Source organism: Astatotilapia calliptera, chromosome 17 (genome assembly GCF_964374335.1).
Source record: "Astatotilapia calliptera chromosome 17, fAstCal68.1, whole genome shotgun sequence".
Classification (NCBI taxonomy): domain Eukaryota; kingdom Metazoa; phylum Chordata; class Actinopteri; order Cichliformes; family Cichlidae; genus Astatotilapia; species Astatotilapia calliptera.
In genome coordinates, this window is record NC_137438.1 from 30,708,354 (window position 1) to 30,734,826 (window position 26,473).

The following is a 26,473-nucleotide window of genomic DNA, read 5'->3' on the forward strand; positions in this document are numbered from 1 at the left end:
TAGTCGGATGGTAACAAAGAGAGGGAAGGTAGTCAGAACTGAGGGGATTGAACTACCAGAAGGCAACATTGCAGACATAGAGGACAGTTACAAGTACTTGGGGATCCCGCAGGCGAATGGGAACCATGAAGAGGCCGCTAGAAAAGCTGCAACCACCAAGTACCTGCAGAGGGTCAGGCAAGTCCTGAGGAGTCAGCTGAATGGTAAGAACAAGATCCGGGCCATCAACACGTACGCCCTGCCCGTGATCAGGTACCCTGCTGGGGTAATAGGCTGGCCAAAGGAGGAGATAGAAGCCACTGACATAAAGACAAGAAAGCTCCTTACCATGCATGGAGGGTTTCACCCCAAGTCCAGCACCCTGAGGCTGTACGCTAAGCGGAAGGAAGGGGGCCGGGGACTGGTGAGTGTCAGCACCACAGTCCAGGATGAGACAAGGAACATCCAAGAATACATTGGGAAGATGGCCCCAACTGACCGAGTGCTCAGTGAATACCTCAGGCAGCAGAAACCCAAGAAAGAGGAGGGAGACGAGGAACCATCATGGAAGGACAGGCCCCTGCACGGTATGTACCACCGGCAGATAGAGGAGGTGGCTGATATCCAGAAATCCTACCAGTGGCTGGACAAAGCTGGACTGAAAGACAGCACAGAGGCACTAATCATGGCAGCACAAGAACAAGCTCTGAGCACAAGATCCATAGAGGCTGGGGTCTATCACACCAGGCAAGACCCCAGGTGCAGGCTGTGTAAAGATGCCCCAGAGACAATCCAGCACATAACAGCAGGGTGCAAGATGCTAGCAGGCAAGGCATACATGGAACGCCATAACCAAGTGGCCGGCATAGTGTACAGGAACATCTGTGCCGAGTATAACCTGGAAGTCCCGAGGTCAAAATGGGAGATGCCCCCAAGGGTGGTGGAGAATGACCGAGCTAAGATCCTGTGGGACTTCCAGATACAGACGGACAAAATGGTGGTGGCTAACCAACCGGACATAGTGGTGGTAGACAAACAGAAGAAGACGGCCGTAGTGATCGATGTAGCGGTTCCGAATGACAGCAATATCAGGAAGAAGGAACACGAGAAGCTGGAGAAATACCAAGGGCTCAGAGAAGAGCTCGAGAGGATGTGGAGGGTGAAGGTAACGGTGGTCCCCGTGGTAATCGGAGCACTAGGTGCGGTGACTCCCAAGCTAGGCGAGTGGCTCCAGCAGATCCCGGGAACAACATCGGAGATCTCTGTCCAGAAGAGCGCAGTCCTGGGAACAGCTAAGATACTGCGCAGGACCCTCAAGCTCCCAGGCCTCTGGTAGAGGACCCGAGCTTGAAGGATAAACCGCCCGCAGGTTTTTATATATATATATATATATATATATATATATATATATATATATATATATATATATATATATATATATATAGAGAGAGAGAGAGAGAGAGAGAGAGAGAGAGAGAGAGAGCTATAAAATAAGCTATATATAGCTTATTTTCTCCTCAAAAATATCATTACTCTCTTACCTTGAACTGTAGCTCAAAACTATTCTTGATAACAGGTGTGGTTGCTTTGAGTCATTAAACTTTCCTGGTGTTCACTCTTTTTAGGGCATCTTTAATGGAACAGTGTTACAAACAACCCAATTTCCTGTGTGGTTATTTGTGCTGCCAGCCCACCCAAGCAGTCAGTGATCAGATTTTTCTGATGAGTTCAATTCTAGAGTTATATTGCTTGCATGTTACCAAGAATTAGAAACAACTACCATAACAAATAAAAATCACCACATCGCACCCCCAACTTTAGACTTCAAAAGGGATCATAATGTCTCAGTCACACTGGAGTAATAATAGGATGGAAACCTTCTTGTGACTTTAAAGAAAATCTGTGGTTGCTTCTTTATTTATTTATTTATTTTGGTTTCAGCAACCAGTTGCAAGTAGATGGTGCTGAACAACCTCAGCCTCTGGGTGACCGTCACGATTGCAATCTCGTCAGTCACCAATTTGGACTGATTGCAATCAGTCTCAGACAGGCTGGTGAAGGTTAAGCACAGTCTAATATATAAATGCAGACAGACTGCCAACATTTTCTAATCTGAGTCAGTCTTATGACTCACTCATCTGCAACGTATTTCTTTGCAACCGGGGACTCGACTCTGCTGACCGTCAAACTGGCCGTTACACACTCACAGTGTGTAACAAAGACCTGGCAAAGGAGGAGTGCCTAGTGGTGCAATGCTGTAACAACGGCTGTCACATCTCCCACTAATAGCAATGATAATTGTTTTCAGCTGCACCCAGTTGAAACGAACGCCTCCCCATCAGGCAATGCTGGAGACATGGGTTTGTGTCGCCATCCGCTGGGGTCGAGGGCAAGGCTCAAGCCCCCTGCACCCGTCTCCTCTGGGCCCTTGCTTACTGGAGCCCACCACCCAGAAGAAGAATATCCAGGAATAGAATGATTGAATGTTCATGATGTGGAAGACTCCCACGTTTTGCCTGCGTCAAACCTGGCTAACCTGTACTTGACCTCCTCAAGCTTCTGTGACACCCAGAGGGGGCCCGTGAACAATTGAAGTTACACTGTCCATCAGGTTGATGATGAGGTCACCGACTGAATAGATCACCAGCTGATGCCTAAAGTCATAGTAGCATTTCTGTCTGGCATGATGTAAGCCAGCGTCTCCCTGTCTTGATAGGTAGGGCATGGTGTTGTCCTCACCTTCAGCTATTAATGACCATTACAAGTATGCACAGTGCTGGTCCCTGTCTTCAAAGAAACCATTTCAAAGGCAACAGGATCACAAGTTCATTGTTGATGTCACAGTCTTCAGTTACTGGTTTGAAGTGTTACTGTAGCATAAACCAGTGAGCAGTCTGTGGATATAATACACATTCTACTGTTGAAAAATGAACTTATCTGTGTTCTCTGACAGAGATTAAATTATCAATATGCACTGATAAATGTGTGTTTGTTAAGATAATAATGTTATGAGAGAAAAATTTATTTGTTTGCTTTGATGGGGGTTTTTTTTTTTTTCAGAAAATGCATTTTACATCTAAACCACTATTAAGATAAATCGATAAATATTAGATCTTAATTAATGATTTGCTTCTGTCGCAGGTGCACGCACACACACTCTTGTTCTCAAGCCTCCATCGACCCAAACTTCAGGCTCCACATGTCTGTGATTTCCTGCCATATGAAGGAGAAATAATTGAATTTCTCTGTAATAAAAAAACTGCGTTATATTGTTATTTCAATATACTCTAGTTAGTTAAATCTGTTTCAGCAAGTAGCTGGTGACATTAGAAAGTTTTATGTACATACTGGGGGGACGATAGATTAAAAACATCTGATGCAAAGCTTAAAGAAGCCAAATATGTCTTGGTAATCTGTTGTAGAGAGAATATGAGACCATGTCATTTGTGGTGTAAATAGTCCAAGTGTGTATGAAGTTCAGAATTTGTTTTGTGTACCATCTGTCCTCATCTGTCCCTCCCCTTCAAGCACGAACAGCAGCAGCTAGGAAATAAATAATGACAATACCTCTGAAAATGTGCACCTCTTGTATCCTCATATCTTCTTCCAGCTTTGAAAGACTAAGTGTAGCTAAGTGCAGAGTGAAATCCCAACAATCCCACTGTAGGACTGCTGTGTGCAGTATAGTATTCATAACATAGCAGGAAAACTGCATGATGGAAATTTATTGTTTTAATGTACCGGTAAAACTCATTTTCCTTCCTCTCTTCCTTCCTCTGGCCTCTCTCTCTCTCTGGTATAACTGAACAGTGTTCATTGTATCCATGGTATCAGATAATGAGCACAGATTCACACCTCACAACGAGCTGTTTCCTGTTTGGATTTGAGTCAAGAAGCTCTTTAATAAAGTCTGGATAACAGGAAGTAGGCCAGTATATATTGTAAAACCTGCAGGTGGCAGACTGAATGCAGTTAGGTGCTGCAGCCACATGGCAAGAACTGGTACTGCAATAACAACGTCTCAATTTGCTCACAGACAACACAAAACTGTCTGAATTTGTAACTTACAAACATAACAATAATAATATTTACTGCAATAATGTGCAAAAGTCTTAAGTGAACAATAATGTTGATGTGATAAACAGAATGTCAGGAAAGAAATTCTGGTATTAATGTGATTCTTTGATTTAAGAATCAAAGGGTGGGATTGTATAGGAATTTCTTTTGCTTATGTATTAATCACATTATTTTATTGTATGATACCTTGGTGCCACTGGATTTTAACATGTCTCACACTCATACAGTAAGACAAATGGTGGGGGTCTAGTAAGGAAGTTGGGGGAAGCAGACAACTCCACAGGAAGAATCTTGTGTCTCTTTGAAGACTCTGGGAAGTAGCAAGGGAGTGTGAACCTTAAGGTGTGAAACAGCTGTGTACTGCCTTTTGTTCCTGGAGAAGGTATTTAACTGAGAGCCATGCTAGGCTCAGGGAGACTCTGCTGACCGTCTGTCCCGCGGTCATGCAGGGACTTCATCAAGCTTGGTTGTCTGTTCTTTGTGTGTTTTGATTAAAGAATGTTAGCTACCGCTCACCGCTCGTCTGCAGGCTTTATTTAAATGGAAAACTTCCACAACAGGCAAAAAAAAAGCTTTTTGCTAAAAAAAAAAGAAAAGATTTAGAGCAGAAGTTTGTTGCACTGCATTTTAAAATGAAAACAATAGCATTTATTTACAATTAAAGACACAGAGCAGAAAGTGTGTTGCTGTTTTACATCCACAGACACACAAGAAAAGAATCAGGCAACATGAAGTCAAGTTATGGCAATTTTATTTTTGTATTTCAGTACATGTATTTAGATTAGAGTTTTTAAAAAACAAACAAACGTCCCAAGAAGAAGGATGGGGTGAAAGAAAGGTGGAGAGAGGGGGAAGGAGGAAGAAACTATTGATCTCCTCAAACTTGATGCTGCTGGGTCAGTTCTTTCTCAGCAGTCTGCTCCAGAATCCCCTCCTGTCCTCGGCTTTCTCTTCTTTTTGTTTTGCCTTCAGTTCTTTTATGGTTTTGTTGAGCTGCTCCTCGGCATCTTTAAATTTTTCTTTCAGCTGCGGTTTGGCCAGTTTCACTTTCTGTTTGAGGAACTCTTTAGCTTCCTTTTTGTGCTTTCGTATTTCTTTAAGTGCGTCTTTGCAGTCTTTCTTGGTCACCGCAGAGCCGGTCATTTCTTTCTTGAATACCTTCACCTCAATTTTCTCTTCTGCAAGTTCTTCTTGCACTTTCATTAGTTCCTTCTTCATGTTTTGAGTGTAACTCTTTGTATCTTCCATTTCTTTCTTTGCTTCCTGTATTTTGATTTTCTCTTCCTCCAACACTTTTTGAGCTTCCAACAATTCTTCAAATTTTCAATCTCATTTTCTGCCTCATGTTTATGTTTTTTCTCCTCTTCAAGTTGTTGCTTTACATGCAGTAATTCATTCCTTAGTATTTCAGCTTCAGCCATTACATTTGCAGCTTCTTGTGTTGCCAACTGCATTTTCCTTTTTTCCTCTTCAAAAGCTTCCTGCACCTCCTGTAATTCCTGTATCACATTTCCTGCCTCCTTCTTTGCAGTTTGATATTTATTTTTGGCTTCTTGTGCTGTGGTTTTCTCTTCCTCCAATGCTTTTTGAGCTTCCAACAGTTTTTTCTTCATGTTTTCATTCTCGTTTTCTGCCTGTTGTTTTCCCATTTTCTCTCCTTAGAGCCCCGGAGAGCAGCCAGTTGGCTTTTCTACCTTTAAAACCCTTCTACCAGCCAAATGGCTAAATGGAAGCTAAATTGGCTAGTCATTCATATGTTTATAACATGGTTGGTTATAACATGGTTATAACATAGTTGGTCATAACATGGTTATAACATGATTTGTTATGACATTGTTATAACATGGTTGGTTATAACATGGTTGTAACATGGCTGGTTATAACATGGTTGTAACATGGTTGGTTATAACATGGTTGTAACATGGTTGGTTATAACATGGTTATAACATGGTTGGTAATAACATGGTTATAACATGGTTGGTTATAACATGGTTGTAACATGGTTGGTTATAACATGCTTATAACATGATTGGTTATAACATGCTTATAACATGGTTGGTTGTAAAATGGTTATAAAATGGTTGGTTATAACATGGTTATAATATAGTTGATTATAACATGGCTATAACATGTTTATAACATGGTTGGTTATAACATGGTTATAACATGGTTATAACATGGCTATAACATGGTTATAACATGGTTGGTTATACCATGGTTGGTTATAACATGGTTGGTTATAACATGGTTGTAACATGGTTGGTAATAACATGGTTGGTAATAACATGGTTGTAACATGGTTGGTAATAACATTATTATATGGTTGGTTATAACATGGTTATAACATTGCTGGTTATAACATGGTTATAACATAGTTGGTCATAACATGTTTATAACATGGTTGGTTATAACATATTTATAACATGGTTGTCTGTGAAGGTTCTCAGTCATCCAGGTCATCGTAGTCAAAGGAGCTTGCAAAGAAAAGCGTCTGGACTTCTTTAAGTTACTTGAAGACGTTTCACCTCTCATCCGAGAAGCTTCTTCAGTTCTAAGGTCAAATGGTGGAGAGTCCCAGATATAAACCTAGTGGGAGTAACCCCCCACAGAGGGACAAAAGGACCCCCTGATGATCCTCTAATCGCCTGAGCCAAGGTGTGAAACTGGGTGTGGGCTCCAATCAGCCAGAGTTTCGGGTAGGTTCATTGTGAAACCTTGCCCCACCTTATCATGCGAATTCCTGAGGTCAGATGGCCCAGGATGTGAGTGGGCGTCAAGGCGTCTGGGCAGGGATCTCAAAACTGGATTATAGATGGCAGAGATAACATGATTTGTTATAACATGGTTGTAACATGGTTGGTCATAACATGGTTGTAATAACATGGTTGGCTATAACATCGTTATATGGTTGGTTATAACATGGTTATAACATGGTTATAACATGGTTGTAACATGGTTGGTTATAACATGGTTATGTGGTTGGTTATAACATGGTTGGTTATAAAATGGCTATAACATGGTTGGTAATAACATGGTTATAACTAGAGATGGACCGATCCGATATTACGTATCGGTATCGGTCCGATACTGACCTAAATTACTGGATCGGATATTGGAGAAAAATAAATAATGTAATCCAATCCATTAAATATCACGAAAGCACCTCGCAAAACTTGCAACACGCCGTAACTCACCTCAGAACGTTAGCACGTCGGAGCAGTATGCATCACGTGATAGAGCGGCTGTGGCATGCGGGACCTGTCGGTGGTCTGGATAGCATTTGGAGCTTTGCTAGCAACCCGGCATTTCATCTCCGACAAAATTATCCCCGAGAGAAGTAAAGCAAGTGTGTAAGTCCATGTAAAGCATTCCTGCGTTAAGCTTAACAAGCGACTGCCTCTTCTTGCTGCTACTTCAATCATGAAACTGCTTAATGATCAGCTGATCGGCTTTTCTGTCGCGACTCCGTCTCTCTTGTTTGTTTTTTGCCCACTTTGCACCAGAAAGAGGAAACCAGCGGCTGAACAACAGCAGCACGTTTAAGCTTGATAAGCTGTTGTTAGAATTTATTTAATATTAATTTCTACACCAGGATCTTTTTCTACGTAGCTGACGCTGGTAACTGTGCAGGGGCGGATCTAGCAAAGTTTAGCCAGGGGGGCCGATAGGGCATTAACAGGGAAAAGGGGGCACAAAGACATACTTTTCTTTCTTATTCTCATTTAAAATGTCTAGCTTTTAATAAATAATTATCTGACACCCAAAGTTTTAATTTGATGTAAAAGGAATAGAAGTCAATTACTGTATATAGTGACTATTAAGTCTAATATATATACCCTAGTAAGCTATAGTACTTTTTCCTTTGGGAAGGTACCATCTGTGCAGTCTGCAATTTTGTTGAAGAAAGATGTTGAATCTATTTAATATTTCTTGAAAAATAATTGATTTCTGTGCATTTTTTTTCCACACTGCATCAAATTAAGATTGATTACGTGGATTAAGCATCATGAGGTGGAGCGTGAGGGGTGGTTCCCTATTTTTTATTTATTTATTTTTGTTGTTACTGGGAGTTGGAACCCTATTAGTTAGGTTGCTTAATATTTACGCTAAGTACTCTTTAAAATACCAGAATAGGGAGGATGGTGTAGGTTTAAGTTTATTAGATTGATCAGTATTGCTGAACTATGAAATATTGTTTTTTGCATACAGGTATAACAGAATAGCTTTAGTGTAGTTGTTGTTTTAAACTTGAGTATGAACTTATACAAAATGCAGCAAGATATTTAAAAAAACAGTTTTGTTGATTAAAAAACACTATATCGGATTCATATCGGTATCGGCAGATATCCAAATTTATGATATCGGTATCGGTATCGGACATAAAAAAGTGGTATCGTGCCATCTCTAGTTATAACATGGTTGGTAATAACATGGTTGTAACATGGTTGGTTATAACATGGTTATAACATGGTTATATGGTTGGTTATAACATGGTTATAACATGGTTGGTAATAACATGTTTATAACATGGTTGTTATCACATGTTTATAACATGGTTGGTTATAACATGGTTATAACATGATTTGTTATACATGAGAGGTAGCAGCATCACCAGAAATGCTCTCAGCGGAAGGTTAAGAATACATTCTTATTGAATGTATAATTATAATGGAGTGATTCATCCAGACTTAAAAGGTTTGAGTCGGCAGAGAAAAACTATTTAAGCCATAACAACCCAAATAATACACAAAACCCCCACTCAGATTCATTTAAACAACTTTTATTTATTAAGTTTTTACAAATAAAGTAACAAATTTATTGTATTGTAGCGCAAAGCGCAAAGTTTTGTTTTTAATAAGAAGCTTGAACACTCTATACTTAGTGCAAAACATACCATTAAAGGCTGTCGATGACTCCTTACATGTATTTATTTATTTTTTGTTATTCTCTTTCATTCTTTCATATTTGTTTACTTAAAATCCGACCATGTTTGAACAACGTCAACCACGATACAGAAAAAGGAAAGCAATGAATTAAATTAGGAGCTGGTAGAGACAGTAAAACGGCACAGTGAGAATTCAAAAAAACAAAATGTGAGAGTGGAGAGAGACAAGAAACAAAATCGACATATTTTCAGCAACGCTCACAGAAACTGTTGCTGTTTTCAACACATCATTTCACAGGAGCAAGCTACATAAAACAGCGAGGAGTTGCATGTATCTGTGACTGTGGCTTTGTGTGTGTGTGTGCGCTGAAAGGCAGAATCTCTTTTATTGTTGTTTTTCTCTCTCTTTTGTTTGTTTTTTACATGTGGGCACTTCTACAGTGAAAAGCGTAAAGGGTAAGCGAGTCCTGAAGAGGCGAAAACTGGAAAACACATCAACAGGAAACTGATTCTAATGCAAGCGAGTTCAAACTATTGCTACACCGTGCACGCCTCTCCTGAAACACACAATCCTACTTTTCCACTTTAACTCGAGGAAACTTCACAATAAGAGTGCCTGTGCTGGAAAACTTTCGAGCCTTTCACAGTAAAATTCCTCCACGACAACTCCAAAACTTCACAATAACTGCACCCACTTCCAGCAGGGGCATAGCCGTCAAAACCTACTGTAATCTCAGTTTGATATTGATATTATTAAAGTGACAGTTTTAATACTGCATGCAAGGGCATTGCAGCGCAGCAGGTATTCCTTTTATTGTAATCATTGCGTAACAGAGAGACAGTAAAATATGACCAAACCTCAAATCTGCAGCTGCAAAGTGCAGATCCAGGATGATACCTGGCAAATTAAACAGCTCCAGTGAATTAATGCAGGTAACTACGCCACTTTTTTTCCTCCACTGACAAAAACAAAAAATCAAATGGCACTGAGTTTGTGGCATCATTAAAGGTCTGACAGAATGCTTATATTGAGAACTCAGAAGCAAAGTGGCTCAATGACTATTCACAGCTTCAACCAAACTTGCCAAGTAGTAAAAAATGTCGCGTTATTTTTCTCGAGGAATATAACGAAAAAAGATCTATGCTCTTTTGCACAAACTTTACAAAGTAACTTACACACAATCTGGAAAAAAGCAATGGAAAGATGCAAAGCTTTGAAGTTTGTACCAAATGTTTAATTTGTGTTACAGGTTAAAAAAACAAAACAAAAAAACAGTAGAGGGTGCCAGAGGCCTTGCACGTACTCCCTTAAATCCATCAATCATCATGACTGCCATCATCTCTGTCATACCTTCACTCAAAAACTCGTTAAAGCTGACTTTTATTTGTTGGTTTTTCAATTTCTGTAAAGACAGCTGACAACTGTGCTGCCTCGTTAATATTTTTGCAGAATTTTTATGGGTCCTGACAAAGTACTGCCTTGTTTTTCTTTATTCCTTTCTTTCTTCCAGCTAGTTACTTCCAACTAGTTTAAAATGTATCAGAAAAAGATGATGTCACAGAGTATCTATATGCACCAAACACTTTTTTGGCTACATTTTTTTAAAGTTGCATTTTCAAGTGTTAGGTTGCTGCTTATTTAGATATACCGAACCTTCTTTAGACTCGGTTTGACTAATGCATCTAATGCATGACCGGATCACAAGATTACAGCTGTTGTTTACCGTGTCTGAAAGTGTCCAGCTGACTGCTTGGCTACTTCCTGTATATGTGACTTTTGCTAGATAGTTAAAGGCTAGCAAACAAACACAGATAATTCATTTGTGACTTGCAAAGGAGGCAGAACAATAGGAAAAAGGACCTATACTGTACATCTTGCACTAGTGACATGCTTTCCTCTGAAGTCCTTGAGGGGGATGCATCAGGGCACAACGATATTTACACTTCAAAAGAAGTGGCCTGATGCACTGCAGACTACCTCAGCCTATCACAGTGTGCCTTGGTGGTCCTTTTTATATTTAGTGCCACATCCACATGTGATCTGATCCCTCCAGATACATTTTAACGCCAAGTATAAACAGATTTCAGACATACCTAAACAGGGCCATTAGCCTGCGCTTCTCACAATATTTCAGTAAACCCAAATTATTCTGACAGTAGAGCGCGACATCATGGCCTATATCACATTCCTGGTTAGCTCTGATGGTCTCAGAGTTTCAAATCCTGACAGAAAGCTAAAACGAGTCTTTAATATCAGCTGATCTCACGTTAAAAAGAACATTATGTCACTGTACCACGGCATGCTCTCCCCTCAAGTATGCTGCACTCGGGTCAAAGTACAGAGTGGTCCAAGCTTCGAATACAATCTTCAATAAACTCCCTCCTTAAAACTGAAGAAAAAAAATATATATACAGCAATAGAAACAACACTGATAACAAACGGTTGCCTTTCTCCGTCTCTGGACGTCAATCTCAACCTTCGTTCAAACGGCAGCAGAGCATTTCACTCCAAATTTCCCCATTTTGCAAAAAATACACTCAGGAGGAATCATCACAAGCCGGCCTAAACGTGCGCGCACATATACACTGCAGGCCTCATCCGCTAAACTTCACAGCAACAACCTCCACAAATTCTGTCCAATGTGCTCACTTTAACCTCCAATGGAGAAGCAACAGGAAGGAAGCAAGGCACTAGTTTAATACCTCCAGCCATCACTAGAGGCTCTAGACGGGTCAGGGGGAGCGAAGACAAGCAAAAATAAAAGACAGGGGTTTTTTTTTTCAAGTACATTAAAAATGGACACCATTGGTTTTTATACATTCACATTCATCTAACAAAACCAGGGGAGAAAGGGAAGAGGAGGGCTATTTAAAGTGTCTGATAGACAAGTACTGTATTATGAAAAAAAATAGCTAGCTTTACTTTATTATCTAAATATTGACTATCCTGGCGTTCACGCCGGTTTGTCTTTATACTCAGGTCAGTTTCGGCTTTCAATTCACCCAGTTTATAGAGATGACCTGAAAAAAACGGATTGATTAGTTGTTGGTAAGGCATTGGTTTGGAAGTGTGTCCTCAGTAAACTGACAGAAGGACGCTTATTGGAAAAAAGAGAAAGAGAGAGAGGGGTTACCGATCTCCAAAAATTTGTTTGTGGAAAGCTGTGAATTGAAAGCGAAAGGACCCCGAAAAACTATTCTAAATATGCTTTTTTTTGTTTTTAAATTCACCCTAAAACTAATGTTGTCCAACAACATTTGCTAATAACAAACAACAATAATCACAGTGTCTCCACATCATACAGCGATGTGCACATATAACAGGTCCATTGACAGAACACGGTTTTGTTTTTTGTTTCTTTTTAAATAGAACAATCATTAACAACAATAATTATGACAATAATGTACATTGCATTTCAACCCAGATATTGAAAACGACCTAATTATGACACTAAGAACTGAGGCACGGCCCATGAGTCTGACAGCTGCTACACCTCCAACTATGCGTGAGTGTATTTACATGAGTCTGTGAATGACTGTATGCGGCTTTGTGTATTTATATGAATGTCATAAGAGTTGCGTGGGTGTGTGAATGTGTATGCGTCAGATTGCTAGCTGGGGTGGCGGTAGGTGGGTGGGGCAGGGGGCAACAAGAGAACCAACCCGACGACACACACAAAAAAAATGGAATCATCATAGCAGACATTCGAAAAAACAGACACGAACTATACATGGATATTATCTTGATAACAAGGTCACTTTTACACACCGAGTTCTCTTGTGTTCGGGCTTTTTTTGTCCTCTTCTAAAAGGTTTCTGCTGTTATTGCTTCAAATTGCAACAGGGAGGTGAAGAGAGAGGGACGAAAGAAGTCGTGAAGCATCTGTTCTGCCCGTTTGGGACCCCATCGACATGAAGTGAGCTGAAACAGGAAGCTGATGGAGGGCTTTCCCACTTCCATCTCTCTCTACCTGCTTGAATACTTTGCCACACTGAGCGGTGGGGAGGGGGAGAAGAAGACGGCGGAGATGCTGGGCTACATCTAGTCTCGATATGTATTTGATTTAATCTTGACTCGCTTTGTGCTTTTAAAGGTTAGGAAGGCTCTCCAACTTCCAAACGACTTCCTGAAACATTCGATTAGAGTTATGCGGACTCGTCTTCTGCTCTCACCTCACCCTTCTATCTGCTGCCATTTGCATCTCCTCCTGTAATCCTTTGATTTAAGGATGCTAACTGCTGTCAGAAACACTGACGATTTTGATTCCTAACGCTAAGCAACAATATCGGTTAATGTGAGGACTAGCAATGCTCACCCCCAATGGAAGAAATGCATATTTGCAAGTTTTTTTGTTGGGATTTCTAGCAGAGACTGATAAACATGGATAGCAGAGGCCTTAAAATCAGTACCAGCAGGAATTGATGAGAAGGTACTCCACAGACACAAAGGCTCAAGTTGGATTTTGTAAAAGCTGGCTACCACATTCTTCCTCCTCCTGAGCCTGATGTAATGTCGTCTGTCTAGTAAGCACGGCTCACTAACCCATATTATGTAAAGATATGTTAACTCATGTCAGAGCGTGAAATCCAACAAGTGTAAACCAGCCATTAGAGCAAACATGCAGACAGTTATTGACAGCAAGCCCACACACCCTGTCAGAACCTCTTTGGCCTTTTATCATTGTACTCTGAGTCTTTTTCTTTTGCTACAAGCCCACAGCAGAAAGGCTGCACTGCTTTTCTCTGAAGTGCAGCCTGAAGTGGCTTCTCATGCACACGCATGCCTACCCCCGTCTCAACCCCCCTCTCCCAACAAAAGAAATAAAATCAATCACACTTTCTAGTCAATCCAGCGATGAACACTCCACTTCACACCAGTCCTCTCAGGCCGTGATTTAAACCGGCCCCGACTCTGAGCCCTACGTGGTCCTCAAGTTGGGTCCTCCCGGGTTACTGACTGATTTCTGCAGGGTATTGGTCACATGGAAAGCTTGGAGTGGCCCCTGGCCTGGAATCTGGCCCTGTGGCGTGGGGTAGGGGCCCAGGGGTTGGGAGGTACTGACCAGCAGAGGCTGTGTTGGTGCTTGGTGTGGGGTGGACAGGCTGTGAGCCGGACCAGACCATTGTGCACTATAGGCAGCAGTTGGGGTGTAGTGGATGAACTGGGGAAGCTGGGGTTGGGGTGGAGTGGAGGAGGCAGGAGGGTGGCATAAAGAGCCCTTTCGGGCAGCCAGAGAGGTAGCGGTGCTGGAGTTTGTTGGGATGTGGGCTGAACCACCTATGCTGCTGGGACACAGCTGGCTGGGAGCGGAGTACTTCCTGCCCAGACTGGCTGACTGGATAACCTGCAGGGGAGGAGAAACGTCACTCAAAATTCAAAATTAAGCATTTTTCTCTTAAATAATTTGATTCTAGTTCCCTGTGCTAGGTAAAGATGTCTTTCAAGGAGTTAAAATTAAAGAGTTATTATTAACCAAGCCTGCTTAAAATGTAAGTTAAAAAAAAACAACCCAAAAATACAGCCATGCGACATTTATCTTAGCTAAACAAACTGTGTTATTCTCTGCACCACCAACACAGCAGATTTGCTTCATGTCAGGTGGAATTTAATAATTAAATAACCAAAACATTTTTTTTGGGAATTTGCATGTCTGAAAAGTAAAAAGTATCAATTTGAAAAATCAATATCACATTGTAATATAATAACGTGTAAATTTTACTGTGTTTTAAATGGCACATGATGCAAAATAATGCATTTTAATTAAACACCAAAAGATCAGTTGTTAAGGGAATACAATAGCACATCATCCAGAAATCTGGATGTAGTAAAGCAGGCAGGGATCAAACAGCTTTTTGTGTTTTTTCTAAGAGTTTAGTGCAGAAATGATGCGATGTGGTGTTTTTTAATATTAACCTCATAGCTGTGTCCCTGCACCGGAGCCTGCTGCAGCTGTTTGGCACTCCTCTTACCCTGAAACAGTTCAATATTTAATTTACTGTACAAACATAATGATGTAATATATAATTAATCACAAAAAACTGCTTCCATGTCCACTGATAACAGAAAAAATATTTGTCATGTTCATGACCTTTCTCTTAAGATTAACACTGCAAGGCACAAAGTTATGGCTAACACTTTTTGTATACATCCAAAAGGCCTTGGATCAGGTTTCTTCAACAGATCAAACACATTTGCATTTCTAAAAAGGAGGTTTCAGAGTTTAAGCTCTTTCCTCTCTGTCTTCATATCTAGTGAACTAACTATGGGACCTGCTGAGTCACTGATAAAATATATTTTTCTTTGATATGAAAACTCTTGCTATGTTTTAAAATATACATTCAAAAACAGCACTAAACCTGTGAGAGGTTCATGGCATCTCTGGCCCAGTTGTCCACCAGTTTATGAAGGTCATCGGTGAAGGTTCCTTTCCTCTGGTGTGGGGCTGGCATGTTGGGGGCCAGACACTGAGAACCCCCCTGGCTTTGACCCAAACCACCTGAACCGCTCACTGCATTGGTGCTATTCGTCCCTGAGAGTCAAGATAGACACAAGGGAGGAGGGAAAAGAGCAAATAGTGTGAGATAATGTTTAAAAGGTGAGGCAAAGCTGATGTTATCTGGATGATTGTGATTGGCGGCAGGCGGCTCTGTCTTAACCACAAAGGGCAGACAGAGGTTGGTCAGGTCAGGAGGTTTAGGGCAGCTGAGCATGTCGACATGGTCACAGAACTGCATTGTTTAGTTTTAATGATGGAGATCATGATGATAAACAGGAATAAGAGACAACTTATGATAGCAGAGGAAGGGCACTTTGGCAGTTAGGATAAATGCTGAACCCTTTATAGTATATATATCTTATTTATAACAAGGAATCAGATCACACTGGACAGCCTGTAGAGCATTCAAAATGCCCCTGCAGTGCACCTCTTAACTCTGAATACATTTCCCAGACACTAGATGGTGCTCAAGCTCTGTATCAGGAAGTATTATGTGTTTTTTTTCCCACCCACTACCAAACTTAATGCAGACTAAACTCCAAAAAAAAAGCACACACTGCAGGCTGGCTTTTTGGCATCTGTGTGTTCCCCATACCGTGCTCAATGATGGGTAATGACAGGGCTGGTCTATCAGTCCAATAGGAAACCACCAAACACTGGCTAGTGAAATAAGCTCTTTGCTACAAGACGCTGCACACTCTGCTGCTTCAAACAACAGTTTCAAGTCCCTTAATTCTGGATCCCTTATACTGCAGACAAGTCTTTGAGAATACAGGTTTATCTTTTGTAAATATGCAATTTTTATAAATAATTTAGGTCTGTGGAAGAGAAGATAAAGATTCATTTATAAATGCTACGAGGAAAACCATAAAGATATGAAAAGCATATACACATACTGCAGATAGATCATGTTTTCTTATGTTTTAAACATCCCCATAACTGCACATTACCCTTATAATCACACGAAGCTGATGCACTTCCTTTGCATACAAGATCATCCCAAAGCCATGCCAGCAGAATGAGCATGGGCGTTAAATATTGACATGATTTGTTCATATCAGATATTAAATGAGAACAGGCAGAATATGCAAGGATTGTCAAGGATTATACAGTTGGTCTGACAAAAATAAATAAATCAATAAATAGAAATAAACTGTCATGTCATGCTAAACAAAATGGAGGAAAATAAGAATGAGGAGACGCTGAGTCATGAACGACTGCAGCAGCATGGGATTCTGGTCTATGTAGTCCAAGCCAAAAGCCATGGTGAAGGCTGAGAGGAACGGGAGGGGCAGCTTGTATGTGTTAGTGTTTGGCACATTATATGCGTGTGTGAGAGAGAGGGAGAGCTTGCAGGTGCATGCGCTGTCAGTTTAGATCTGTTAAGGCTACACACTTCAGTTATTTCAGCCCTCAAACTGGACTTTCCCTGAAACGCCATCATCGAAACTGCAAAGCTCGTCTTAGCTGAAATAACTGAAGTTAACGGATCTCAAATCTGGCAGAGGGTCGGAGCTGTAACCGACAGGGCGTCAGAAGGCGGGAGGAAGCGTGGGAGAGCAAGTGCAAGGATGGAGGAGTTGGTATGGATGGAGGGAGGGAGGAAAGACCAAAAAGAGAGATAGTTACTACAGAGCTGGTTGCAGGGGCAGACTTTTTTCACCATCTTCCCTGTGCGGCCGGAAGACAACAATTGGAGGGATCGGGAGAGAGTCAGAGTTAAGCCCCGCCCACAACACACAACAACCAAACACAATGCACATTGTGACAGGTATAAGCATAATAATGTGACCTTGAAACAAACAAGACTTTGGTGTTGAGCTGCCCAGGAACATCTTAAAAACCTGTCACACAATGTAACATGTCCCCAGAAACACAAAGCAAATAGTGGAGGAGACTTTGCCCCTGATTATTATTATTATTATTTAATGTACAACCACACAAATGAGTAAAGCATTTTCTGACAATGGTAAGATACACAGACAATTTTCTGCAGATATGCAGACCTCAGTCGACAGTTACTTTTAGCCCAGAGGTGAACATATTATTTAACCAAAGCTATTGACATTGCTTTACTTTCAATTTAATAACAATATCAAATTTCAGATTTGCCTTTGCACACAGCCACATGTGCCATAAATGTGTACTGTGGCTTTAAGATGCTTATGGGCAAACCAAAACCTGGTTTCACATGTGATTCTGATACTCTCTGCAGCTCACAGGGCCTTACCACACCTGGGTCAAATATTGTAATCGACTTTGATTTTCAGACTTTCTATAAACAGGGTGGGATTTGTGCAAAAAAGGATTCTGGTTTTAAATTAATGTGCAAAATTCTCAGCATCACGTTTGTGCTTTCAGTCACAATCCAATCAATCCTAATGATACAAGCAAGACTCAAATCTATCTGTGCATCAACGTCACTATTTAATATGAAATAAGCTAAAAAATTACTGTCAGTCTAAAGAATTGTTAGGCTGAATAAATATTCTGCTGCAGTACAATCCTACGTCTCAAACTTAGACAACAGCCTGCTTTAATGACTGACTTAGAGCGGCTCTTTTTACACAGGAGTGCACCTACTACTTTCTGTCAGCCTATCATAGCAGCTGCACCACCGCATGTGAGTAACGTCTGCAGGATGTCTCAGACAGCGGCCCCATGCATAGCTGCAGTTCAACGAGATGAACGAACATGCGGTGCTTTTTGGCTCAATGAAAAGCCCGCCCCATGCAGTGAAATTTCTACTTAAAAAGACTGCAAGCACTGAAAGTGAAATCAGCTCCCCATTAGACTGAAGTTTGTGCTGTAGACTGTTTCAAAGTGCAGCGATAAAAATGAGAGGGATGCATAAAATCACACCCTGATTATAAGCAAGAATTTGAATCCAATTCTAGACTTTTTAAAACTATGTTAAGGAACAAGAATAACTCGAGTCCACTAAGACCCAGGTATGCCTCTCTCCACTCCTGCTGATGCAGCGACATGGGGACGGCTGAGCGGGCGGTGAGGACACCGAGTGAGGAAAGGAAAGAAGGAAGGGAGAGACAGGGTTTGAGCTGCAGAGGGTTCAGAAGCATTCAGAAACGTCCCTTAAGCACAAAACATTTGAGCATTACAGATTAAGGTTTAATAGAAACACTTTATTAAGAGTAAAATAGAAATCAAGCTTTGAAGTGTGCTTAATTGATGTAAAAACAAACTGCTTATTTAAAAAAATTAAAAACGCATGAAAGAAAAGCTAAAATAATCAACATGTCCGTCCTTCGCTATTTGGAAATAAGGGTTAGAAATGGAAGCAGTCAGGATTTGAAATTAATACCAGCAGACAACCGAAGATGAAATCGATCAGAGGGAGAATGTTTGTAATGATTATTGTTAGGATAGAAGCTTATTTGAGCTTGAATAACGTCACAAAGAACGTTAGTTACAGGTCTAAGTATAAATGTACAGGATTCTCCAGCTGCTTGTAAAATCCATGTTTAGCTGCTGTATTCACTAGCTTTCCCTTTAAAGCCCTTTAAAGCCCGAATCACAAAATAATCGCCAGAAAATTCAAGCTTTGTGAAAATGAAGTGTTTAGTGAACTCTGTGAGGGAATTAAACGGTGTATAAATGATGAGTTTTAATTTGTATCATATTTGCTACATCATCCTTCAAAGTTAATCGTGCAGTTTATTTCTACATCATCACACTGATGATCTAGAAGACTCAAAAACTGACAAAAACTTGTAAACATGTATCAAATATGATACAGTTGACTTTAAAGGGTCAATTCAAATGAAGCCGTCATCCTTAAGTTTTTCCTCCTAAATTCTCGGAAAAACTAACCAACTGCTATCATGCAGCAAACTTTATCGCAACAGCATAGATATGTTTGGTCAATCGGCTCTTCTGCTGTATTTGCGACGGAGCAGCGGCAGTAGAAGCTAGAAGTAGCTCTAAAATTGATTTCTGCGGTATTAATCTGCAACATATTGTCATCAATCAAGCAGGACTGATAAGGGCTTTGACCAGGAGCCGTCTAATGAAACTTAGTTCCCTGCTAATGCTGTCAATTTCTGATTCATTGGATTTTTAGATTTTTATGACCCAGAGCCACAGTACCGGATTTTTGATTAGAGACATGGGCTTGTTTAAAAATGAAAAAAGCCTCAGTGTCACTAACTCAGTGTCTCTTTTGATCATTTCAGGGCCTTCACACTGCATCTTCAGACAGTGAGAAACTTTCTGTCATTTTCAGTCATTTTGACCTTATTATAGTAAAACGATTCTTATTTACTATAGCCAAAAGGGCGCAAGGAAGTTAAAAAAATAACATTTTTGGCAAGGAAGACAAAGAAAGAAACAAGATTACAAATGAAGAAATAGTATGTAAAGATGACTGCCGCAAGATCTGGGTGTGAAGAACTATCACTGTCTGAACATTTTGCGTCCTGCAGTAAGATCTTATATTGTTTACTTTTTTTATGCACCTACAACCTTTTTTAAGGTAAAAACGTTGTTTCTGCTTGTCTGTTTAACTAAAATACTCAGGTTTCAACTTCTGAAACCACAAAGTTTGATGTTCATGTCTACTCAACTGACTTTGCGTGTTTTTTTTTTTGTAAATTTAACAGATTTCTGCAGAGCACTGATGATATCAGAAGGAGCGGGTCTTCCTCCACCAAAGAAGAAAACCCACAGGAGAGGATGACTGTGACTCGACGGATATATGGGGGGAAAAAATTAAACAAAAGTAAGTAAAGATAAAAGAGAAGAGCAAAGAAATAGAGCGTTACACACAAAGAGCCAAGCAGGGCGTACTCAGAAAGCGCGTCCTCCTGCCGCCAGGCTTGAAGGCCAAACGCTCCGAACCCCAGCTGAACTTTACACAGCCTGAAGAGAGGGAGGAGGGAAAGAAGGGGAAGAGAGAGGAGATGAGGAAAGTACGGAGAAGAGAGAGGTGAAGGGGAGGAGAAATGAGAAGAAAGGAGAGCGATAAAACCGAAGAGAGAAAATTGAGAAAAGACACGATAAGAAGAAGGAAGAGAAGGAAAAGATGAAAAGAGACACAGTTGAAGAATACACAGAAAGGACACTGAGTTAGCCCTCACAGTTTTTTTTCTCTCAACAAAGAACAACAGAAAGAGATGGGAGATCTTGTTGTGAGTGAGTGAAGACAAACCAACAGCATGCATTTGTCTTAATCTGCATGCGAAGCATCCAATAAGCTGTTTGTGTGAACTTTTAATGCTGCGGAGATGCAACGAGGCCCGGGACTCTCAGCGGATGCATACCTGGGGTGGGAGCACACAGGCTGGGCACAGAGAGCGCCGCCTCGCTGGTGTAGGCTGAACACAGGTTGTCACTGGAGGGAGAGGGTTTGAGGGGCTGGAGCAGAGTGCTGCTGTTCGAATCGGCTAATCCTCCTGGGGCTAGCAGAGCCAGCTGGCCGGGGTACATAGTCGGGACGCTCTGGGCGGATAGAGTGCTGCCTGAAGATAGCAGAAGGCATGGGCAAGAGGAAGGAGCAGGCCAGGACCAATCGCAGAAAGCAGAGAGACACGCACAAACACACAAACACAAAGGTAATGGATAGTTAAAGAGACCCATTTACCCAGACATTTACAGAGACACGCCCCCACACACAACCACACAGAGAAAAACAGACGGAGAAAGCAGTCAGAAATGTTCAAGCTCCGAGCCTGATCCCACGTGCAGGTGTACACAAGCAGATAAACACACATACATACATGTGCACATGGATGCATAAACACAGAGAGGATGCAATGTTAGCGAAAGGTTTTTGAACCGTCCTGGCTGTAGTGGGCTTAGGGTTCAAGATTAAGGTCGTTCAGGGTCAGTTCAACCAAATTAGAAGAACACCTTTTCATGCTCTGGTAGTGTCAGTATTTTCAAGTTTGTCTATTTTGTTAATAGAAACTAACTATTTTCACATGTGTGTGGGAAGGAAATCGTTTTTTGAATGAACTGAGCCTTTACATGTGTTCATCTTTTCACCAAAGCCTACCTGGCTGTAATGGACTCTTGCTGCTGGTTCTGGACGATTTCGATGACTTGCTTTTGGTGGGCCGTCTCCTCCTGCCAGTCAAGGTCAAAACAGGAGGGATCGCTGAAGGCGGAGGAACCTACAACGCCAAAAGGAAGAATTCTCACATTCCGTTTTTTTGTGATGCTGCCTTAATTGCAGTTTTTTTGTTTTTTACTCGCTGGTTACCTTTCCCAGCCTGGTGAACAGACGGTCTATTTCCTCCTTCTGGCGGGATTGAAGTTCCTGAATCTCACGCATGTGCCTGGTGGGTGAAAAGTAAAATAAGATATATAGAAGTAACAAGAACGGAATCATTCTTGGAAGGAAAAGGAGGAGAAGAAAAGCGCACGAGAAGGAGAGAAAAATCAAGTTTTTCAAAGCCATTAACCTTACTAAAGAAGCAAAGGTGGACAATAAAACAAAGAATGGACGTGTGAATCTATTTTCCACTTTAAGAAAATGAGAAAGGGATAACTCACTTCTCTCTGAGGCGAGTGACTTCCCGTTTGAAGTCCTCATCCTCAAATTCCGAGTCATTGTCACTGCTGATGTAGGAGTTATTGAAGGAGTTGTTTAGACTCGGCAGAGAGGCTTTATGGGTAGAATCTGGGGTCAAAACTTGGCCAGGATCGCTGGGTCCATTAGCAGCTTTGGCAGCAGGTGGAGGACTCTTCTCCTCAGCACGACTGACTGAGAATCTACCAACGCGGGCCTCGGGTTTAGGAGAAACCTAAAAAATTGAAAATATGAACAAAACAACAAGAGGAGGGGAGAGAATTAAAACTGGGAAAAAGGACAAAAGACGAAAAGGAAAGGAGGCGGCAGAGAAAATAAAGTGAACGTTTACCTGAAAGCGTCCTATGGTGGTGGTGGGCGGTTTGGGGGAGGGGCAAGGGGATGTTAGAGGGGAGGGGTGGTGGGATCCAACGGGAGTCTTGTGAGGGGGCCCGTCCACCACGTCTCCTGTTTTTCCTGCTCCTTCCGCTTTCAGAGGCAACGAGGAGTTTTTGTGCAATGTGTTCTCTGGGCTCGAGAGAGTAGAGGATGATGAAGAAGATGAAGTGGAGGAGGTGGTGGAGGAAGACTCGGTGCAGGCCGGTCGCTGGACAGCGGGCTCTTCGATAGCCCGTGAGACCTAAGCATCGAAGAGAAACGTGGAAGAAGGCTATGAGACAAAGAAACACTTGGATCCTACTTATCAATTGGGATCCAGCGTATATTCATTATGCTAGCCTTACATGCAGACGGTATTCATGTGTGGTGTCTCGTGTTGAAGATCTTTTACCTTAAATCGTCCTAATTGAGTTTGAGGGGGATGAACAGGAGAGGACAAAGTTTCTTCCTCCACTGGAAAAGGAACTGAGGAACATATGATGGATACTTTAGAAATCACACAGATACAAAAATATAACATTAGGATTTGGGTATAATCGAACATACCTGGTTGTCCAACTGAAGCCACACTAATGTGGGAGGCCTGACCGCCCACAGAAACAGTCTCTGGACTCAACGCTCTCCTTAACTGGGCATCCAAGTCCTCCAGAGGCTGCTGAGACTGAAGAGGTGGGCAGATAAACTGTTAGACCATGCAAGAACAAAAACCGTGCAAAAAGAGGCAGGCTTGGCCACGCAGGTTTTACTAATAGCTGTTGATTAGCAACATAAGCACAGATCAGCCAACTGAATCAAACATTTCAGTTGATTTTAAGATTTTATGGATTAAAGCAACACCAAACTCCAAGCTCAGCTAAACTGATTAATTGTTTAGTGCTGCTCCGCTGTGAGTTAGACTGCAGTCTTAGATCTGCAGGCAGGTTCTTGCTGAGTATCTGGTTCGCATTTGGCTTCCTTCTATTTTGCAGCTCGCTGCCTGGAAAACTAAGAATTGCATAATCAAGGCCATCTTTGTAATCACCGTTCATGTATGCACAATCTTGGACTTTTTTTTCAGTGCAATTATGTTTTTTAGTCTTTATTTTCTGCTTTTATGGTAATTTTGTTTTCAGGGATGGAATATTTGTTTTATATAGGTAAGCTGGTATTCTAATAGTAAAAGGAGACTGTTGTTTCTATCAGCAGCAATTCATATTTCCAAGCAAAGCTCAACTCTGGGACCTTGCTGCTTCTTTGCACTCATACATGGAAAGTTGGACATGACGAGAGCACCAGCAAAACCTCCCATATGGAACAGACAACAGATACGGCACACTGATTAAGTCAGACACAACATTAAAAAGGGCAGGTTTGCTGGAGAGGGTTTGCAGCGGTTTGCAGATTTACTACAACCTTTGGAAGACTGAAGCAGTTTATATGGTGCAGCCTATATAAACTGCTTACCAATGATGTTACTGATGTGTAGCTGAGTCAGCTGAGCCATCGTCTGGTATGCAATGAGCTGGATCGCCCTTGTGTGTGATCTCATAGCCCACCTGAATATACACCATGCTCCATTCTCTTTGTCAAGGATTTTGTAACACTGTTTTATAGGGTGCAATATCATTGAAGTTTATTTTAAAAATCCTCTAGTCTAAATGAACGTTTCCAAGCAAACTGTAATTAAAATACTTCCAGTTATACCATCTGACTAAAAATGCAAACTAACCTCTGGTCCAACTGGATGCTTTAACCATCCTCAAAACTTGGCAAAGCATACAAATTAGGACCAGTTAAAGTCTAAAATTTGTCATTTTTAACACAGTTCCTCACCAAAAAAAAAAAAAAAAAAAAAAAAAATCAGATTTCTCTCCTTCGCCAATGAACAATGTGATCCAGAAGCTGCGCAAAGCCATTCATTCTCGAGCAATTAAACTACAATTACAAAATAAATAATTAAAAACAAATCCCAAGTGAACTTCAACGACAGCAGGATTATCTTAATCAAACGAGACATGTCTCATCCAGGAGACTTACATAAGGGACGGGATGTTGTATCCGGGCAGATCAGATTGTTTTAGATGTCACATCTCTCTATTTATTCAATGTGCTTGTCTGGTTGAAAGGAAAGTCTATTTTTAAACTGAAGCATTCACGGTCTAGCAACTGAAATCAGTTCACTATCTGTCTGTCCTGAAGTCATTGGTGCTCAAACTGCTCACTGCTGCATTTGTCTGGCAAACTGTTTTAATCTGTTTGGTCATTCTCTTTGACCAGTGCTCCATGTGCTTCCCAGTCTTTATCTTAAAAGTCCACAGAGACTTTTTCGTCTTCTTCTTTCAGCAGCTTCCATTATGGATCGCCTGGCATCCACTTTAGTCACACCAACTCTCTGCGTGTCCTCTGTCCTCTCTCCCTACATTCATTTCCACCTTTTCCACCCTGCCTGCGCTCTCTTATTTCCCTCTGTTGTGCACTGTTTATTCTTCTGGATGGTTGACCCCATGTATTAAACACATACTCCTTGCAACTTCACCTTCCCACCTGTTTCCCTCTCATTCACACACGTCTTCTGTCTCGTTTGTACTGATATTCACTCTTTTTCTCTCCAGCACATTCCTCCGCCTCTTCAGGCTCTCATCTACCTGCTCCCTACTTTCACTAAAGATCATCTCATCATCATCTGCAAACATCGTAGTCCACAGAGACTCCTGCCTTATCTCATTTGTCAACCAACCCACCTGACACTGCATTTATGTGCTTTTGACTTCTTTTTAAAGTAACACTGAAGTTAAATTACTCAATTGTTTAATGTAATTATTTCATTAGATTTCTTCTTTTTTTAAGTTTTACTGTCCTTGTAGGCTTTGTATCAGATGTATCATCTCTGCAGCTTTTTTATTTTGGGCCTTTAAGTGTCTCATCTTAGAGTTTTTCAAGATTGGCTGTAATAACGCTGCTGTTTCAGAGAGATGAATCATTTTAGCAGAATTTAGAAAGGGCAGAAAAAAAGCAGAAGCACAACTTATGCACAGCACAAATTAAATCCGATGAAGCTATTGCAAAAAGACATTACAAACACACTGAGCAGTCTATAAACAGTGTTGCACTGTTTCAGACACATCGGTCTTAAAAAATGATCCAAAAAAGAACACCTGTATTACACAAGGTCCAGGGAAGGGTGGCGGGAGTTCTGAAGGAGGAGAACTGGCCTAATCCCGGAGAAAGAGAAGTGATGAAAGCATGGGAGTGGGAGAAATGAGAAAGACAAGAGAAGAGATTTGTAGAGGAGATAACAAGAATAGTGTTTATGGTTAAGAATGTTACAAGGAATTTCCATGCCAGATGAGTTTTAAGGAAATTGGGGAGAAAAACTGTGGAAGACATACTAGGTGCGATCAAAAAAGATTTTGGTATTTCATTGATCGCAACTTGTGCAAATCTCCCAAAACTACATTATTTGTGACTTCCAAACAATTAAAAAAAATATGTAGTTAAAATTAGCTAACATGCACATGCTGTCTGACCACACGACACTTCATACTACAAAAAATTATTGAACTACATCTCAAAAAACCTTTAGTTTTAGAAAAAGTTTAGAATTATACAACTCACCGGTACTCTGGATAAGGGCGTTTTGGATGGAGTGGTCTGGCCTAATGAGACAGGGATGACTATAGAAAATGCAGAAAGCAACATTAAATAAAAAGAAGAGAAGATTTACCACCACTAAATAAAAAAGATTTAAATATTCCTACTAGACTGTGCAGGGGTGAAGACAGGCGTCCCAGGGCCCTGGATTGGAGCAGGGGATCCCAGTGATCCCAGCGCCAGGCTGGAAGGGGGTTGAGGAGGAATGGCTGACTGGCTGGAGCCAGATGCTGCGACAGACGTGGTGGAGGTGGAGCAAGGTCCTACTGGTGACGAGGTACCTGCCACAGCAGCCAGATCAGCAGCTATGATGTCTCCCTGGGTGGAAGGCACCCCGCCTCCGAGGTCCATGAAGAGAGAGCGCAGCTTCATTTCCAGAGCTTGGATGTCGTCTGGTTTGCACTGCGACTCAGAGGAGTGCTCACATCTGAAGGAGATCGGTGACAACAAGTCTCAGAAATAATCAGTATTTATGGG

General features: G+C 41.3%; 1 protein-coding gene across 11 annotated transcripts in view; it reads right to left on the bottom strand.

Moving 5' to 3' along the window:
• Positions 1–13,092: 13,092 nt before the first annotated feature.
• Positions 13,093–26,473, bottom strand: part of wnk1b (WNK lysine deficient protein kinase 1b) — a 91,701-nt gene continuing 78,320 nt past the window's right edge. For 5 of the 11 annotated variants that reach the window (XM_080291646.1, XM_080291638.1, XM_080291643.1 and 2 more), the window contains 15 exons: positions 26,104–26,423; positions 25,961–26,019; positions 25,501–25,557; positions 22,913–23,027; positions 22,758–22,831; positions 22,320–22,607; positions 21,952–22,202; positions 21,659–21,734; positions 21,452–21,569; positions 20,718–20,915; positions 20,224–20,316; positions 17,068–17,109; positions 15,299–15,471; positions 14,856–14,912; positions 13,093–14,286 (listed from right to left, as the gene is read on the bottom strand). In XM_080291646.1, coding sequence (XP_080147772.1) covers positions 13,861–14,286; positions 14,856–14,912; positions 15,299–15,471; positions 17,068–17,109; positions 20,224–20,316; positions 20,718–20,915; positions 21,452–21,569; positions 21,659–21,734; positions 21,952–22,202; positions 22,320–22,607; positions 22,758–22,831; positions 22,913–23,027; positions 25,501–25,557; positions 25,961–26,019; positions 26,104–26,423 — 2,347 coding nt within the window. In that variant the 3' untranslated portion in view covers positions 13,093–13,860. The remainder of the gene's footprint in view (positions 14,287–14,855; positions 14,913–15,298; positions 15,472–17,067; positions 17,110–20,223; positions 20,317–20,717; positions 20,916–21,451; positions 21,570–21,658; positions 21,735–21,951; positions 22,203–22,319; positions 22,608–22,757; positions 22,832–22,912; positions 23,028–25,500; positions 25,558–25,960; positions 26,020–26,103; positions 26,424–26,473) is intronic. The other 6 variants (XM_080291639.1, XM_080291641.1, XM_080291640.1 and 3 more) reach the window with 6 other exon arrangements.